Source organism: Ceratotherium simum, chromosome 13 (genome assembly GCF_057802395.1).
Source record: "Ceratotherium simum simum isolate JZ-2026a chromosome 13, ASM5780239v1, whole genome shotgun sequence".
Taxonomy (NCBI): domain Eukaryota; kingdom Metazoa; phylum Chordata; class Mammalia; order Perissodactyla; family Rhinocerotidae; genus Ceratotherium; species Ceratotherium simum.
Window position 1 is genome coordinate 42,496,282 of NC_141912.1, and position 16,982 is coordinate 42,513,263.

Genomic DNA, 16,982 nt, shown 5'->3' on the forward strand with positions numbered 1-16,982 from the left:
ACCCTAATCCCAGCCCTGGTTCCAAGTGAACTTTATTTATAAAAATAGGCAGTTGGCTGGCAGGGCTATAATTCGCTGATTTTGTTTTTTTAAATACTGGATTAAAACGTTACTTATCTTGGTACCCTCCTAAATGTTGCACCCCAGGCGAGTGCCTCACTTCCCTCACACTGGTCCTGGCCCTGGAAAACAATGAGATGATTGGGTTCCATACTGAAGGCCCCAGTAGTCATCCCTCCTGAGGCGCAGAGAGGTGCAGGGACTTCCCCAAGGAAACACGTGGATGGTGGAGCTGGGATCTGAACTGGTGTCCCATGCCGAGATTCACCCCCTGCCCATCACACCCTGTCGTGTTCTGTCCTGGAATGTTGATTTTAATGTGTTAATTTTTTTTTTTAACTTTTTATTCGAGTATAGAAGCGCGTGTACCTAAAATATTCAGCTTGCAGAATTTTCACAAACTGAGCACACCTGTATAACCAACATGTGAGATTCAATTTAAAGCATATTTTATATTTCCAACAAACCAGACGTATTAGTACTGGGCCAGATTCAGAGGACTTTTGAGCTCAAGCAAGCAACTTCAGACAGTAAGACTGGGGTACTGGCCTGATCCAGAGTTTAGGGGCCCTGGAGAGTGGTTGAGAAGCAGGGGGGCGTTGGCGTAGCATGGGAGTCTGTGGTTGGGGAAGGGGTCCTATACGCAAGAGAGGACAGAGAAAGAAGGTGGGGGCTGCCCTGGAGACAACATCCGTTCCCCTTATCCGCCCCCCGCCCTCCCCCCAACCCTTGGAGGCGGTGAGGCCTAACTCGCGGGCCCAGGTAAGCCGGTAAGAATGGAGCAGTCGCCAAGCCCCAGCGCGGGCGCGTCCCGGTGACTCAGCCCTTGCCAGGAAGGGGGAGTCACCCTGCTCTCCAGGGCTCCCAGACAGCAACTTGATCGGGCCTCGCTCCCCGGGTGCCAGGCCAGGCCCCCGCAGCAGGCAGCCCTGCCCCGGGAGCGGGACCCCCTCCTCCCGGCCCTGGGCCCCCTCTTCCAGCCGCAGCCACCTGGGCTCATCGCGGGGACGCGGCCGCGGGTGGCGAGAGCGCGGCGGGCCCCGTGGAGGCCACGGCGGTCCCGGCCGCGACGGCGCCGCGAGGACCTTCGAGTGCTGTAAGTAGCGACTGCGGGGACCGGAAGAGACCAAGGAAAAGCCCCAAGTCCCTCACGCGGTCCCCCGCGTCCCAGCCCTCGCTTCAAGCGCGGGCTGGAACACGAGACTAGGAGAACTGGCCTGGCGCCGCCGCCGCCGCCGCCTCCCTAATTGCTCACTGGCCCTCGTGGTGGCGAGCCCAGACTCGGCTCCCAGGCGGCCCGGGTCAAGTGTGGCCGAGACGCTGTCACCCCAGCGGGTGGCCCCACCTGAGGATCATCCCACCGGCCCGCCCAGCCCCACGGGCGGGCCGCAGGCTCCATGCCCTCCCCTATTCTTGGGGGCCTCGTCCCCGGGTCACGCTGAGGGTACTTGAACCCCCTCGGACTGCCGGGCGGCGCCTCCTTCCCATCTCCACGGCCCTGAGGAGGGACCCAGCGCACAACTCCAGATGTGCCGCCAGGCTGTCCCCGCCTGGAGGGGCCCCGTCTCTCCCCTTGCCCCGCGCGCCCGCAATGTGGAAGGCCTCGGATTCCAGGACGGAGCCAAAGAAGGGCTGAAGTCGGAGAACCTCTCTTTGCCTCCAAAGTTGGTTTTCGGACACAAATTCCCAGGCACAGCTGGTAGGGGCTGTGGGGTCAGGGATGCGCCAGGCTCCTACGGGACACGGGAGGCTAGATGGTCACTAACCGGATTTCCCGGAGGTACAACTTCTGGAGGGATGGGCACCAGGTCGGTGAGCCCCAGACCCCGGCGGAGACCGAAGGGGTGGGCAAAGGCGGCCGGAGGAACTTGATCACTCCCATCTTTGGGACAACGAGATTTGGGGGCCACAATTATTCAGACAATTGGCTCGAGGTGGTTGTGGTCACAGTGATTTCTCTCTCTCGTTTTCTGATTTTCCTCAAACTTCTGCAGAGTTTAGGACAGGCGAAGGAGAATGCGCAGTCCGGTCTGCAGCCCCTCGGGGCGCTGGGCCTGGGGGGGGGGCGGAGATCTGGGGAGACTGGGGCCCAGCTCTGCAAGCTCAGAGGAAACGCCCGGAGACGGCTTCCTGTGGGGGCTTCGGCCGCGGCGCCCCGCGGACAGACGTGTCCGGCCCAGGCAGCGCCCAGCCTGGCGTGGGGGAAGGGACGTGGTGGGGGGACGACTGGGAAGGCGAGGAGGGGGCGGGGAGAGGGTGGGCCAGGGAAGAGGGGAGGGGAGAGGCGAGCAGGGGAGGAGCGAGGGGCTGGAGGGAGAGAAGGAAGAAGGAAGGGGGCGAGCGGCGCGAGCTGGCGCCGAAATGGGAGAAAGGAGCGAGTGAGAGGGGAGGGGGCGCGGGGCGAGCACCGAAGAGCCGAGCGGCCCCTGGGCTGGGGCGCCCGCGGCGGGCGCGCATGGCAGGCCCCGCGCGGTGATCGGGCGGAAAGTCGCGCGCAGCTTGCACAGTAAGTTAGTCGGGGGCCGCGCTGGGAAGGGGGGAGGCGCGCGTCTGCGGCTGGATCACCCCTGCCAGTCCCCCTTTCCCCGCACGCGCAGGGGGAAGGTCGGCCCCGCCCGCTGAGCCCTGTTTTCCACAGGTCCCGAGCCGATGTCCCAGGTGAGTGGCCAGCCCTCCCCTCACTGCGACGCGCCCCATGGAGCCCCCAGCGCAGCTCCGGGCCCAGGTAGGACCGGGATGGAGAGCGAGGCTGGACGAGAGCGGGGTAGGCGGCTCGTGGGGTCGGGGGAGGTGGGGGAGTGTTAATTCTCCCCCTTCCTCCCTGAGACGCGGGGAGGCGGTTCGGGGAGCTCGGGTGGAGGGGGGGGCGAGGAGTCTGGGTATCGGGGAACCGGTCCAAGGAGAGCTGAGGGCTGGGGTGATGGGGGCAGGGCCCGAACGGAGGCGGCGGCTGCGCCAAGTTGGCTCCGACTCCCCCTACTCCCAACACCAGACACACACACACACCGCAGTGTCTGTCTGTCCGTCTGGGACTTGTGTCCCAGCCGTTTCTGCCCAGTGTGTAAATATTTATGGGGGCCTCAGGCAGGAGTAGGGGGTGTCTGAGTCCTTCTCTCCTTCCCTTCCTCCAACCCAACCAGAGCCTAGCGATTCCCCAAACTTTTGTGGGCCGAGAGCGGCTACAGGACCCGGCCCCTCCTCTCCTTGCCATCTCGTCTCACTCGCCTTCCTCCCCACCCGAGCCTGGCGAGTCCCTGCGGCTCCTACACACACACACACTCACACACACAGACACACACACACACACACACTGACTCCAACCAAGTGCCCACAACCGGAGTGAAATGCCCCTTCCCCAACTCACTGGGTCTGTAACCTCCCTGGAATTCCTGCGGGAGCGTCATGACCCAGCCCGGTTTGTGACTCCCTGAGGGGTCTGAGGAGGAAGCCCTTGGGCCTGTGGCTCTCAGTCCCTTCTCCTCACTGAGGGTCACAGTGGAACCCAGGGTCAGGGAGAAGTCAGGAACACGTGGATCTGTGCAGGGGCAGGGGTGTGGAGTGCTGGAGTGGAGGCCCAGATTTCAGGACTTCAAAGCCAGCTCTAGGTCAGTGTAATTCTTCTGCTTTCCTCTGACCCACCCCCTTCTCGCTTTCTCCCCCTTCGAGTCTCTGAATCATGAAGGTCTGGTCCTGGACCTCTGACACTGACTCCCTGCGCTGCCTTGGACAAGTTCCGTCCCCTCTCTGGCCTCAGTCTCCACATCCGCCCATCCGGGCTTGTCTGCCTGTTTGGAGGGGCCTGTCTCAGCTCTCCCATCTGCCTGGTGTGGACGCTGACACTCTAGATGCCCAGGGCTGTGGAGGTGGTGGGGAAGGGGTCTCCTAAACCAGAGGGAGGACAAGTGAGACATGTCTGGCCGGGAGCCAGTGCATAAATGAGACTAATGTGGCTGCTGCACATCCCTGCTAACCCTCAGATCCCTCCTCTCTGCCGGGCCCCTGGAGCAGGGACTTGGGGGGAATAAGTTCCTCCAAGAACTGGCTCCTTCAGCTGCAGAGAGAGCTTGAGGCAGGGGGTGGGGAAGGCTCTTTCTCTGTCTGTGAACCTTCTCTCTCCCTCTCCACCTCTCACCCCTCCTCTCTTTCTCCCACTGTCTCCTGCTTTCTTCCTCTGCTTATCCATTTTCTCTGCTCTCTTCTCCACTGCCTCCTTCCAAGATCCCCCCCCCCCCCCGGGGCCAATTCTGAGCCCCAGCAGGAAGAGGAGGGGGCTAAATGTGCTCAGGGCAGGGGACAAGGGCCAAGGTGGGCCACTGGAAGGGTTAAGCCCTGGCTGTAACTTGAGGCCCCCCAGCACCTCTGCGAGCCCCCTCCCCAGCCTGGGCTGGGCCAGACAATGTGGCTTTCATAACAGAGGAGGCCTAGCTCTGTCGCCTTGGGAGAATGAGCTTGCTGCCCAGGAAGCCCAAACCGCAGGAGACCCAGCCAAAACCCCACAGACGCCTAAATCCGAGACCAGAATCCCCCACACTCCCTGCTGAGCGCTGACAGAACAGCAAGGCCATAGCGATGCCCCCAGGGGCCCTGCTGGCAGGATAGCCGGGGATCAAGTCAGCCCCTCCCCGAGCCACCCAAGATGCAGTTGGGGTGCAAGGGACTCTGGGCAGCTCTGGTTGGGGCAGGTGGCCAAGCCCCCACCCCCTTGGCTCCACCAGTGGCCTCCCCACCCACCCCTGAGAGCCCCGGGAGCCTGGCTCCCTAAGCCACAGCAGATTTCTGCCCAGCACTGGGGCGTCACATTCCTGCTCTTGGTTCTAAATTGAATTTCCTGGGGAATTGGAGCCTTCAGACCTAAAATAAAACCAACTCGACCCAGCCTGACTGGTCAGCTCAGGCCCTCTCCCGTCCTCAGCCTGTTGGTCTGGGACTGTGACCACTGTTTCACACGTGTGCATCAAGGGAGTCCACATCCTCACTTTCTTGGGGTTGGGGCCAGGTGCCACCCCTAATCCTTACTGTCCCATTCTCTCCTTCCCCTGACCCGGCGTCATTCCAGACTCCAGAACCAACAGACGTTTGCCCAGTGCCCACTAGGGGTGTGGAGATGAATACTGCTACCCCTGCAAGGGAGTGAGCTGGGGAGGGCTGCAGGCTGGTTGAGGAGCCAGGACTTCACTATTAGGTTATAATCAACAGCAGGAGGCGCTGGGTGCTAGGTTCTCAGTAAGTGGGCCACTCAGAGGAGGGCCTATTGGCTCCGGGGTCAAGGAAGGCTTTCTAGAGGAGGAGGTGAAACTCGAGCTGGGTCATGAAGGATGCACTGGATTTGGGGAGTGGGAAAGGGGAGGGGTAGCACCTTCTGGTCAAGAGGAATAATGTAAGCATGGGTGGATTGGTCAGAAGGCCCAGAGTGGCCTGGGGCTGTGGAGAGGTCAGTTGCCTGAAACGCAGGATCCTTGTCCCTTGATTAGGTTGGAGATGTAGACTGAGGCCTTGAACACCAAGCCAAGGAGAGACTGGAGTGTGGGGCTCCGGTCACTACTCTCTGAGCAGATCAGGTCCTGGCCTCTCTCCCGAAGATAGTGGGAGCTCCAAGGGGGCAGCCTGACCCACTGACCCTCAAGACAATGGAAAGGGCCGGACTTGAGGGACCAGGCATTGGAGCTCCAGAACAAGGGCCCTGTGGGCACTTTCTAGGTTTGGAGAGAACCCATCCCACCTGGAAGAGGTCCCTTCTACTCCTTCTTGGTCCAGGATCACCCCTCCACTTGGAGGACGGCAGGCAGAGGGAGCCTCCAGGGTCCTTGCTGAGATTGCTAGACTCTCAGCCTTCCCTCTTGGGCTGACGGATTTAAACATGACTTTTCCACTCCCTTCTGGGCATCTTTCCAGAACTTGGGGCATTGACCAGAACCTTATCCTGTGCTAGGGGTGAGAGTGTGTCGAGGCAAAGGGCTGTCACCTTTCTATATTTCCCCCTTGTAGATGAGGACCCGTGAAAGGGGAGGTGCAGGCCTGGGGGCTTCTGCTCAGAGACGCCACCAGCACTGATGGCCCCCTGTGCTCCTTAAACAAAGGTGGCCCTCTGGTCAGCTGGAGCAGGTATGCAGCTGGGTGAGCAGATGGCACCTCCGGGGAGGACAGCGCCCCCACCAGGGCCTCCAGCCCCACCCCTGGCCTCCTTGGCAGGCGACTTTATGTAGAACGGGAGTTGCACATCCGCACTGTGGCCCTTGGCCTTTGCTGGCCACCCCTTCCCTCCGGCCCACCCCACATTTCTACCCTCTTGCATGTCCCTCCGGGAGTCCTCCTCAGAGATATTCTCCCCTGTGTGGGTGGACAGCAGTGTCTCATGGTCCCAAGAAGGAAAGCTGGGCTCTTTCCGTGTCTTGATGATTGAGCACTGGGACTTCACCTCTGGTCTGGATTCTCTGCTCCGTGTGCTCCTGGTGAGAGCTGTTTCTTGGTCCAGCATCTTGGCATCCGGGCCCTCTGGGCAGGATCTCATTCGCAAATCGGGTCTTCCTGCCACTTCTCGTTCCTTCTCGTCCTGTTTCCATGTCTCCGGGCACTCAGCACAGTTTCCTCTTCTGACCTCGGTGTTGCTCTCTCGGGCATCTGCCAGGTCCCCTCTCCTGCCCCTCCTGGCTCCGGGAGGTCTGTCCCTCTGAGTGTCCAGGTCAAGATGACTGGACTGGATTTTCTTTCCTCCCTAGTTTCTTTCCAAGGTCTGGTGCTCATCCTAGAATGGCAGGTTTTCTGCAGGAAGGGCCTCTTCGGGACTCAGTCTGTGCTCTCTATAATTTTCTGTTCCCACCAGATTCGAGAACGCCAGCCCTGTAGGTGACTATTAGGAGAGAATGCCCAGAGAGTGGCCACACTGGGGGAGGAGGGCAGAGATGGGGACCAATGTCCCTACCCCTTCTTTCTCACCTTCCTCTCTCTCCAACCCTGGGGGCCAGGAAAGCTGCAGTCCTGGTTTCTTCTACTACAGGACCCAGGAGAAAGCCCGGGAAGTGACCACAGGCCCGCCATGCCCCTGCTATCGTTCTAGGCCTACCAAAGGCTGTGGTGTCCCTCGTTCACCCTGTGGTCTTGGTTCCTGCTGCTCTTCTCGAAATGTCCTTTTCTTCTTTGCTGATTGATTATTCAAGACCTAGTGTGGGCATTGCCTTCTCCTGGAAGACCCCTAGACACACACAACACCCCCTGGGATAAGTGCCCGTCCTCTGCACTCTCACAGTTCTTATAGCTTCCCCCACTGTAACTCTTGCCCCTCGGTGTGTGTGACTGCCCCGCACTCCACCCCTGATGGAGAAGTCCTGAGGCGGTGACTTGGTCTTTCTCATTTTGGTCTACCCAGTGCTTGACGTATTGTGAGGTGCATCACGGCTGCTTGATATGTGTTGAATCAAACAGCACAGGGAGGGAGGGAGGGAGGAAGAGAGAAGGAGGGCGGGCAGGTAGGTGGGTTTGTGGATGCAAGTGTTCGCTAATGGCCCCCCACAGGCAGGGCACTGCTAAGCATTTCATTTACTCTTTGAAACCCTGAGGGATATGCATTAGGACCCCCCTTTACACACAAGGTAACCCAAGACCCGGTAACTTGCCCCAGCTGGTAACTAGTAAAAACCAGGGCTGGGGTCTTCCAGCATCTCCCTCAGGCCTTTTTTATTACACCACATGGGAGAGTCCACGCTTCCAGTTCAGGGCCCTGGCAAGATGCCTTGGGGCCAAAGGCCAGAGCTGGGCAGGCCCCTCCCTTCCTGGGACCGAGGACCCAAGCCCTGAGCCTCCCTCTTTATGCCAGCTTGGACCATGTCCTCAAGAGTCATGTCTGAGCTGCTGTAGACCAGCTCAGGGCTAGATGACACCTCGGATGTCATCTCCACTCGCCTGCTCCCCCCTCTCCCAGCTCTGTGATCTTCCCAAAGCCATTTGACTTCTCTCATTAACCCAGATGGTGAGGGGGGGCTCTCAACAGGCCCAAAGAGTAGATGGGGCTCGAGGGAACTGCCCCCCTGCCTCCCTGGAGCAGCAGCAGGCAACATGAGGGGTCCCCAGTACAGAACTCTGGGGCCCTCAGGAGTTGCAGGAGCCCCAGCCCCTCCCTCCTCCCTGCCTCAGCTCCTGTCTCCAGGCAGGGCCTGTGGTTTTCCCTGTGCAGGTGTGAGCACGCCAGCTCTGCCTGTGCTCTCTGTGCCACCCACCTGGGGCCTCCGGGGCCTCTGTCCCCCTGGCTAGGGGAGACCAGGGTCTTTGGAACAATGGCTGCTCAGCGGTCTCTGTGGATCAGAGGCCGCAGAGGGATGCTCAGGACCCAGGGAGGCAGCTGAGCCCCTTGATCGTCCCTTCCCCTCAGGATGCTCCCATCCCCCAGACCTGCGAGCTCAACCTTCATTGATCCCTCTAATTATCCTCCTCCTCTCTTACCCCCGCTCATTTGGAGACAACTCAGAGAAGGACCATATGTAAGCCCCTCTGTTCTCTGTGATTGATTCCGCTTCTATTTCCAGGCCTAGTCTGTGTCTCTATCCCTCTGCCCCTCTGGGTGTGTCTCTCCCGATCTCTGTGTGTGGTGTATATGGCTGAGTATGGCCTTTCTCTTCCTCTCCCTCTGTCTCCCTGTGTCCCTCTCCTCTCCCCATGCCCTTTGGTCTCTGCATCTCTGAGTCTCTCATTTCTTTGTCTCCCCTGCTCCCAGCATGGCATGTATGGGGGGTGGGGGCACCTCTTGAGGCCCCTGTCATTCCGACACCACAACGTGGGGTCTGATGACAGACTCAGGCTGCGCCCTGCACCCTGTAATTGACCGGGCCCGCCTCTGGCCCCAGGACCCCAGCTTCACCTTCCCTGCCCTCTGCTCACTCTCAGGCCTTCCCACTCCCGGTGCCTGAGGGGTGGGAGCTCAGGCCCCCATCTGCCTCCCTCCTCCATCTCCCTAACCTTCTCCCCTGGGCCTGGGGGCCCTAGTGTGGCCGCTCAGGAGCTGCGGGTTTGAAGGTGGCTCCGTTTCTGTTTCCACCCACCCTGCGCAGAGGGGCTGAGCCCGTCGCTGTAATTACATGTGGCTGCTGTCCGCCTGGTCCCAGCCCTCAGTGGCCATCTCTCTGTCTGTCTTCCTGCTCGTAGCCCCTCCGCCTCAGGCCCAGTCCCTCACCTCACCCCCAGGTTTCTCTGACTCTTTCTCTTGCTATCATCCTCTCTCTCACCCAATTTCTCACTATCTGTCTCCCGCTTGCTTCTTCATCGCCTCTCCTCTGACCCTGTCTTTTTCTTCCTCCCCATCGCTGAGTCTCCCTCCTGCCCCCGGCTGTCTGCCTCTCCATCACTGGGTTTCTGCGGCTGTCTCTTCCCGCGCCCCGTCTCCGTCTCCCGCATTCTGATGCGCTATCTCTTGGCTTCTACCTTTCACTATCCCTTTGATTCTTTCTCTCTCCCTGTCACTCTTGATGCCTGTCCCTATCTCTCCATCGCTGACCAGCTGTCTGTTCTCTCCCAGGCTGTGTTTCTGCCCCTTCTCCCCTCTCCATCTGTACCACGTGTCTCTGGCCCCCTCCGTGGCACCACACACACGCCTGCACACACGTGCACACACACACACTCACATCCTTGCTCACTCACAGGTTGTGGTTTGGGAGCTTTCTATTTTGGAGTCCGGAGCTGTTGCCAGATAGGGTAAGGGCTGGGTCACTGGTACAGAGAGAGAGTGAGGGCTCACGGCGTTCTGAGCTGTGGGGAGGGGACCAGGGCTGGGAAAATAGACCTCAGTCGTCTGCTTTTTCCCCAGCCCAGACCGCATCCCTCCTACCTGGGCTGGAGGTAGTAACAGGATCCACTCACCCTGCGGAGGCAGCGCTAGAGGAGGGCTCCCTGGAGGAGGCGGCACCCTCCATGCCCCAAGGCAACGGTCCTGGGGCCCCCCAGGCCCTGGACAGCACTGACCTCGATGTCCCCACAGAAGCTGTGACACGTGAGTCCTGGGGGACTAGGGTATGGGGGTGGCAACATGTAGGGGTTGCACTGAGGAATCCAATCCAAATGGGCAGGCAAAAATGCAGTGGGTGCCCGTGGGAGCCCAGCATTGGGCCAGGGCCTTGAGGTGTGGGTAGGGGAAAGGTGTGTGACACGGTCACTGTCCTTTCTGTCTAGGAAGAAGACCTCCATGTACAAAGTGATTAGTACAAAATGAGTGTGGACAGGATCCAGACAGTATAGCTCAGGACAAGAGAGTGGGAGGTTGTGTGGAGAGAGGTGCCCCTCGTCTCAGAAAGAAGCTGGGGGCCGTGCAGGGAGCGAGAGCCCGGGCAGCCCCATCTTTCAGGGCATCGAGGACAAGAAGGAAGGAGAGACGCCGTCAGTTGCCCTGGGCAGAAAGGAGCAAAATTCAGCTCTGTTCCCAGGCTTGGCTCACCCTCCAAGGAGGTCCTGGGAGGGAGCGAATTCCCCACCCTGCCCCTCAAGAGCAGGGAAGGGGCAGCCAGAATCATTTTGTAGTTACTAATAAGATGTGCACAATCTATAGACGTATTTGCACCTTCTGACTTTCTTTCACTGAATGATCTCACGTGCTCTCCAGATCAGCCTGTGGTGAGGCAGTGGGAGAGCCATGGCCAAAACCATTTCACAGATGAGGAAACTGAGGCATAGAGAGCACTCACCCTGGACACAGGCTGAGGAACCCAGGTCCCCGGCCCAACACTGTCTCCCGTGCCCGCCTGCCCATCTGGCACGGCCGAGCAGGCAGCTGCCTCAGCCAGGGCATCTGGGGCTAAGCTGGACTCCCTGGAAGTCGGGATTACTGAATCCCACCAGCGCCCTGCCCTCCGCCTCCTCCAGACACACCCACCAGCAGGGTTTAGAGAAGAGGTCAGCGCCGTGGCCACGGAGGGGTCTGGGTGGGAGCTGGACAGACACTCCGGTGTCTATGGGCCTGAGTGTTTGCTCTGTGACTCAGCCGCCATGGCCACGGCCACAGGCGAGCTCTGTCTGCCCGAACCTCCCGGGGCCCTCAGCTCACCACACGCCCGCCCTCTGGTCACTGTGCCCATGTTTAGGCAGCAGGGCAAGGGGCACTGAAGTTGGCCAAGGACCGAGTCCAGTCACCCCCCGTGGGGCCAAGAGGTAGGGGAAGGATGATTCAGGCCTGGCCACTTCCCATGGCCTTACCCCTGTTTACCCAGAGACAGGCACTAGCCAGACCTCGGGGCCTCTCCAGAGCCCTGTCTCCCATCCTCTCCCTGACTCCCCGCCTTATCCTTGCTTCCTTTCTCCCCATCGACATCCCCTCCCCCTCTGCTTCCTAGCTGTGGAAACTTTGGCAAGTCTTATCCTCCCTGGGCCTCAGTCTTCTCATCTGTGAAATAGGGCCAATCATAGTAGATCTATCATGATGTTTAAAGTCACTGCCCATAAAGCTCTTAGCACTGTGTCTGGCACCTAGTAACAGTTCAAAACGTGTACACTGCTAGTTAAGAGAGTGGTGACTGTTGTGACAGTAGCAGCTCATTCCCCAGTCCCTTGTCTCCCAACCTCTGCCCCCACCTTGCCCCTCTGGCCTCTGAGCCCCAGCATTTAGCCTCCAGGCTGGTCCAACCTCTGACACTTACTGGCTGTGTGACCTTAGACAAGTTACTGTACTTCTCTGGGTCTCAGTTTTCTCATCTGTAAAAGGAGGATACTGCCCCATAGAGACATGAGAGGATTCAGTGAGAGAATAATTAGCTTGCCAAGTGCTTAGAACAGTGGCTGACATGCAGTAAGTGTGCAGTGATGGGACCATTGCTGGAAGGCCCAGCCCCCTCAGTCAAGGGAAGCAGTGAGGCCACCTTCCCCTCTCCTTAGCCTCCAGGGACCCCCAGATGTCTCCTTCCACCACAACTCAAACACAGAGCCCCAGCCTGGGGGGAGTTGGGGATCCAGACCCCAGTGCCTAAGTGATGGAAGGGTCCCACATTTGCATATTTACAGAGGTCCTCAGGCCAGAGGGTCCTGCCCAGGAGTCAGGGGCCCCGAGCAGCTGAGGGGTCCCAGAGCTCTTGGTGACCCCTTCTCAGTCCCCTCTCCCAACACACACACACCTGCCCTCATCTCTTGAGAACAGAACCGTGCCATCCAGGTGAGCACACCTCAGTGAGGCGAAGAAAGGAACTGGGTGTTTTGGGGGGGATCTCCAGGGCCAGCTTCCCTGCACCCCACTGATAAGGCTGAAATCTGGTCCCTCAGCCTGGGATGGAGCCTTGGGGGTTCCTGGCCTTGAGGGTCTCCCTGCTGGCCTCCCTCTTCCCTTCTTCTCTCCGTCCTCACGCAGACCCAAGGACCCCTCAGCAAACTCCTCTGCCAGCCGCCCCACGGAGGCCGGACAGGGCAGGGAGCTAAGCCGGAAGGAGCAGGAGATAGAGGGGCTCCTGTGAGGAGCCCCTGGATTCCAGGGCCGGGGCGTTCATCTCCAAACAGATGTTTCCAATAAATCACCCAGCACACGAAGGGCAAAAACAGCTGGGGCCTTGGCAGGGACCGAGGCGAACCTTAACTGCTTCGCTGCTGTCTTCCAGCCGAACCATCCCTGTCCCTCCACCCGCTACCGCACCTCCCTTGCCAAAGTCCCAGGACCCCAAGGCAGGAGAGTAGATTTCGTGTGGGGTAAGAAGGTGGCATCCAGGGCTCTGAGCCCCTCCCCTGCCCCTCTGTCGTTTCTGGAATGAGCGCTGGCCTGGGGGTCAGGAGCTGCTATTCCATGGTGTGCCCCTGGGCAAGTCAGTTGTGCTCTCTGGGCCTCAGTTTCTCCACGTGCAGAATACAAGCCCAGCAGCGTGACCTGTGGTGTCTCTGGGAATGAAGCAGGCAGGGTTAGCACAGCGCTCTGGCAGCTGTGCGGCCCCCGCGCTTTCCCCCATCACCCTTTCTCATCATCTCTCTAGGCCAGCCTCAGGGGAGCCCCTTGAGCTGCACCCCACTAGTGGCGAATGGCTCTGGCCATCCCTCGGAGCTGGGCAGCGCCAGGCGGGCGGGGAACGGTGCCCTGGGCGGCCCCAAGGCCCACCGGAAGTTGCAGACACACCCGTCTCTCGCCAGCCAGGGCAGCAAGAAGAGTAAGACCAGCAGCAAATCGGCGGCCTCCCAGATCCCTCTCCAGGCACAGGAAGGTGAGCACCCCCGCCCCGCTCCCTGGGAGAGGCCTCCAGAGCCGGGGCCTCAAAGCACGAGGCAGGGACCACATCTCTGCCAGGTTGCTGGTGAGAAGTACAGAGTCGCGGCCTCACACCAGGCGCACCAGATCTGAACCTCTGGGTGGGGCCCGGGAGTCTGGGTTTTGACAAGCCCTCTGGTGCAAGACTCTCAAATCAGAGAACCTTGCAAAGTACACCTGTTGGGTACGGTGAGGCATGTCTACGTTCTCAAGGCCAACCCCTTCCCATCCCTGCTCTCCCCGAGTCGCTGTAACAAGGAATGGAGCCATCTGGGCTAAGCCAGCTTAAACCACCCCATTTCTGGACACAGAAATTTTCCTCAAGGAGTGGACCATCTGTTTAGTGAGAGCAGAACACTTAGCAGAATAAAATGATGCACCATCAGATGTTTAATTGGAGGTGGGGCGGGGGCTGCAAGGTGCAGTGGGAGGGCGGAGGACCCAGATACACCAGCCATCGTTCCTCCAACACAAAGGTCCTCGGCAGGGCCACCCTGGGAGCCCCACTATGCGTCAGTTCAGCATGAGTGACAGCTGCCTGTAGCTCAGCGGTGCCCCAGAATTTTTAAGTGATTCCTGTCCATGTTAGGGGACTCTGGCCTGGTGCTCTGCAAACAGGATTCAGTGTACACATTTGCACATATCGTGTTCATAAACCTTCCCACCCACGGAGCAGATTCTGCCCAACAGTCTTATTTATGAAGGGGGTGTTCATTCACTGAAAGTGTCCGGGGCATCTGCTCTGAGCCACGCCCTAAGCTGTGTGCTGGATACCCAGTCCATGGCCTCGTGAAGCTCTCATGAGAGAGGCACAAACAGCTCATCAAGATATGGTGTGATTTTAAATACAGTGATAAAGCCACAGGCAGGGGATTATGTGAACACTGGGGGACAGCCATACCAGTGCAGAAAGCTGGGGAGGGGAGGTGGGAAGGCTCTGGAGGTGTCTGAGCAAGCCTTAAAGGACAAGTAGGAGGATTTAGCCAGGGGAGCATTAGCACAGGGGTGAAAATGGCTGGTGTGGCTAGATTATGAAGTTCAAGGTGAAGAATGGTGGGAAGTGAGACTCCAGGCAGGCAGGGGCTCTGGGGACAGGGACCGCCTTGTAAACCTTGCCATGGACCTAGACTTTATCTGGAGGGCCATAGGGAGCCAATGAAGGGTTTTAAACATGGTAGTGACCTCATCAAATTTGCATTTGAAGAGAACTCCTTTATCCAGTTTGCAGATGGATTGCAGGGGTTCCAGCCCTACAAGACCCCAGTCCCTCCACACAGGAATGGGGTGGGGAGTCAGACCCTCCCTGGCAGTGTGAGTCTCCCACAGGACCAGGCCGTGTGCCAGGGGCCCACCTGGACAGAGGAACTGGACACTCTGCCCCATGCCTGGCCCCTGGGAGGGGTGCCAGCTCAGCATCCTGGAAGCACCCTGAGCGGTTCAGAGCATGGGCTCCAGAGCCAGCCTGCCTGGGTCCCCAGCTGCACCGCTTACCAGCTGGGTGCCCAAAGGCAGGCTCATGGGTTAACTCACTTACTATTTATTTACTCAGCACCCACAAGTGCCAGGCACTGTCCTGGGGACTTGTACTATATCAGTGACCAAAACAGACAGAGATGCCCGCCTTGGAGAGCTTACCTCTTAGGAGGAGGAGAAAACTCTGTTGTTGGTGGAAAGTGATCAGTCCTCCGGGGAAAGCAGACCAGGGCAAGGGGGTGGGGTGCTGGGGTGGGCGGGCAGGGTGCAGTATTAAAGAGGGTTCTTGTGGAAGGAAGGCCTCACGAGAGGGGACATTTGGACAAAGAAGGAGGGGAGGGAGGGAGCCCAGCGTGTATCTGGGACAGGAGCCTTCTGGGTGGGAAGCAGTGCCTAGGTGGCCAGGAGGCCAGTGTGGCTGCAGCAGAGTGAACCAGGGGGACAGAGTGGGAGAGGGGACCAGATCACATGGGGGCCACTCGGAGCACTTCGGCTTTTACTCCCAGGGAGGTAGAGGCCATTGGAGGGTTCTGAGCACAGGAGGGATGGAATCCACTGAAGCTTTTCAAGAATCCCTGTGGCCGCCATGTGGGGAGTGGATACAGGAAGGCTGTTGCTGTTGCCCCAGCGAGAGATGAGCAGAGTAGTAGGATTCTGGGTATATTCTGAAGTGACTCCTCTGTCCTCAGTTTCTTCATCTGTAGAGTGGGGCTGACAGTAACGCCACGTCATAGAGTTGTTGCCGGTTTAAAGGAGTTTAATTCACGCCCAGCACTAGAGCAGGGCCTGGAACACGCTGTCACTCCGTGTGTTTCGTAAATAAAAGACGGAGAGCAGTTAAGAGCAGGGAGTCAGGATCAGGACTGCCTGGGCTCAAAGCTCCGCTCTGCAGCTTACGGGGTAGGCGTGTGCAACTCTGTGCCTTTGGGGTCATCACCTGTAAGGTGGGGATCCTCACAGTCCCCGCCTCGTGGAGCTGCCGGAGGGTTGCCTGAGCCTAATTCCTGCCGAGCACTGAGGGCTCAGTGAACCCCCCGTACCTGCTGGGCTGGGTCCCCTGCCCCCAGCTGTCTCACCTGGCTCTCTCCACCTGCAGACTGCTGCGTCCACTGCATCCTGTCCTGCCTCTTCTGCGAGTTCCTGACTCTGTGCAACATCGTCCTGGACTGCGCCACGTGCGGCTCCTGCAGCTCCGAGGACTCGTGCCTCTGCTGCTGCTGCTGCGGCTCTGGCGAGTGTGCCGACTGCGACCTGCCCTGCGACCTGGACTGCGGCATCCTGGACGCCTGCTGCGAGTCGGCCGACTGCCTGGAGATCTGCATGGAGTGCTGTGGGCTCTGCTTCTCCTCCTGACCGGCAGGGAGGCCCCAGGCTGTCGCACAAAGCTTGATCACCCCTTCCCCTCGTCCTCTCCCACCCTCCCAGGGCCCTCTCAGAACCCCAGCCCGTGAGAAGGGGGCGCTCGGGGGCACCTCAGTCACGGGAGCTGGGCCCACTGCAGAGAGCCGGTCCTCCCCCCTGGTTACCAGGGCCACATGGCACCGAGGACCTGGCGGCGAGGGCTGGGGTAGGGGCCCCTCCTGGGCCAGCTGCCAGGGCTGCAGAACACTGTGAAAGTTGGAGGGGGCGTGCAGGAACGTGGAGAGGCAGGGATGCCGGAGCTGTGCGCTTCTCTACCTCCCGCTGCTCCTGGCTCCCACCGCCCCTGATCCCCAGGCTTAGAGGACAGCAAAATGTGAAAAGAGACCCCCACCCCGCCCTCAGCCAAGCCCCTCCCTGTCTCCTTTCCTGGCCTCTTGTGGGGGCCTGACCTATACAGTGACCCTAGAGGGTGCTGGGCTTGGGCCTAGGGCAGGGCAGGAGGGGGAACGGTATGGAAAAGACTGGAAGGGGAGAGGGAGGGAATGGAGGGAGGGTCTGATCTATTTGTTGCTGTAAATAAAGATATTTGTCCATCTCAGATTTCCTCAGAACTCATGAGTAATGTCCATGGACCATGACTCCCAGAAGCAAACACTTCCCACAAACTCCTTACAAGGCACCCCAATGGATGAGGCTTCCCAGCCCTCTGGGGTCCCTTCCCTAGGGAAGAGGGGTCCTGACTCCCCACCATTATTTCCTTCTTCCTGCCAAAGGGAAGGGAAAGCCAGAGAGAGAAGAGTTAACCTTGGCATAGAATTAATTAACAACAGATGTGTTCGGGTTCTGATTAATTAATCTCCTGCTGACTTGGGCTTCTCCAGGCCCTCCCCACCATGGC

At 59.4% G+C, this 16,982-nt stretch overlaps 1 protein-coding gene across 5 annotated transcripts; it reads left to right on the plus strand.

The window, feature by feature from the left end:
* The first annotated feature begins 859 nt into the window (after window positions 1-859).
* On the plus strand, window positions 860-16,665 carry MDFI (MyoD family inhibitor). Of its 5 annotated transcripts, none has more exons than XM_087438574.1 (5): window positions 860-1,156; window positions 2,699-2,824; window positions 9,851-10,033; window positions 12,981-13,205; window positions 15,819-16,665. In XM_087438574.1, exons 2-5 carry the CDS (start codon window positions 2,710-2,712, stop codon window positions 16,073-16,075), a joined length of 780 nt encoding a protein of 259 aa, XP_087294700.1. In that variant the 5' UTR covers window positions 860-1,156; window positions 2,699-2,709; the 3' UTR covers window positions 16,076-16,665. The 5 variants fall into 5 exon arrangements, with proteins under 5 accessions (XP_087294700.1, XP_014638212.1, XP_087294699.1 ...); XM_014782726.2 differs by having other exon boundaries at window positions 864-1,156; window positions 2,699-2,785; window positions 15,819-16,661; XM_087438573.1 differs by lacking the exon at window positions 860-1,156 and adding an exon at window positions 2,410-2,566 and having other exon boundaries at window positions 15,819-16,664.
* The last annotated feature ends 317 nt before the right edge of the window (window positions 16,666-16,982 follow it).

What these genes read in the sequence shown, in the direction of transcription:
- MDFI (XM_087438574.1), top strand. Translation starts at nt 2,710, where the DNA reads ATGTCCCAGGTGAGTGGCCAGCCCTCCCCTCACTGCGACGCGCCCCAT. An exon ending in CGAGGCTGGACGAGAGCGGG is followed by an intron (nt 2,825 to 9,850) that starts GTAGGCGGCTCG and finishes CTTTTTCCCCAG; the next exon opens with CCCAGACCGCATCCCTCCTA. An exon ending in CCCCACAGAAGCTGTGACAC is followed by an intron (nt 10,034 to 12,980) that starts GTGAGTCCTGGG and finishes TCATCTCTCTAG; the next exon opens with GCCAGCCTCAGGGGAGCCCC.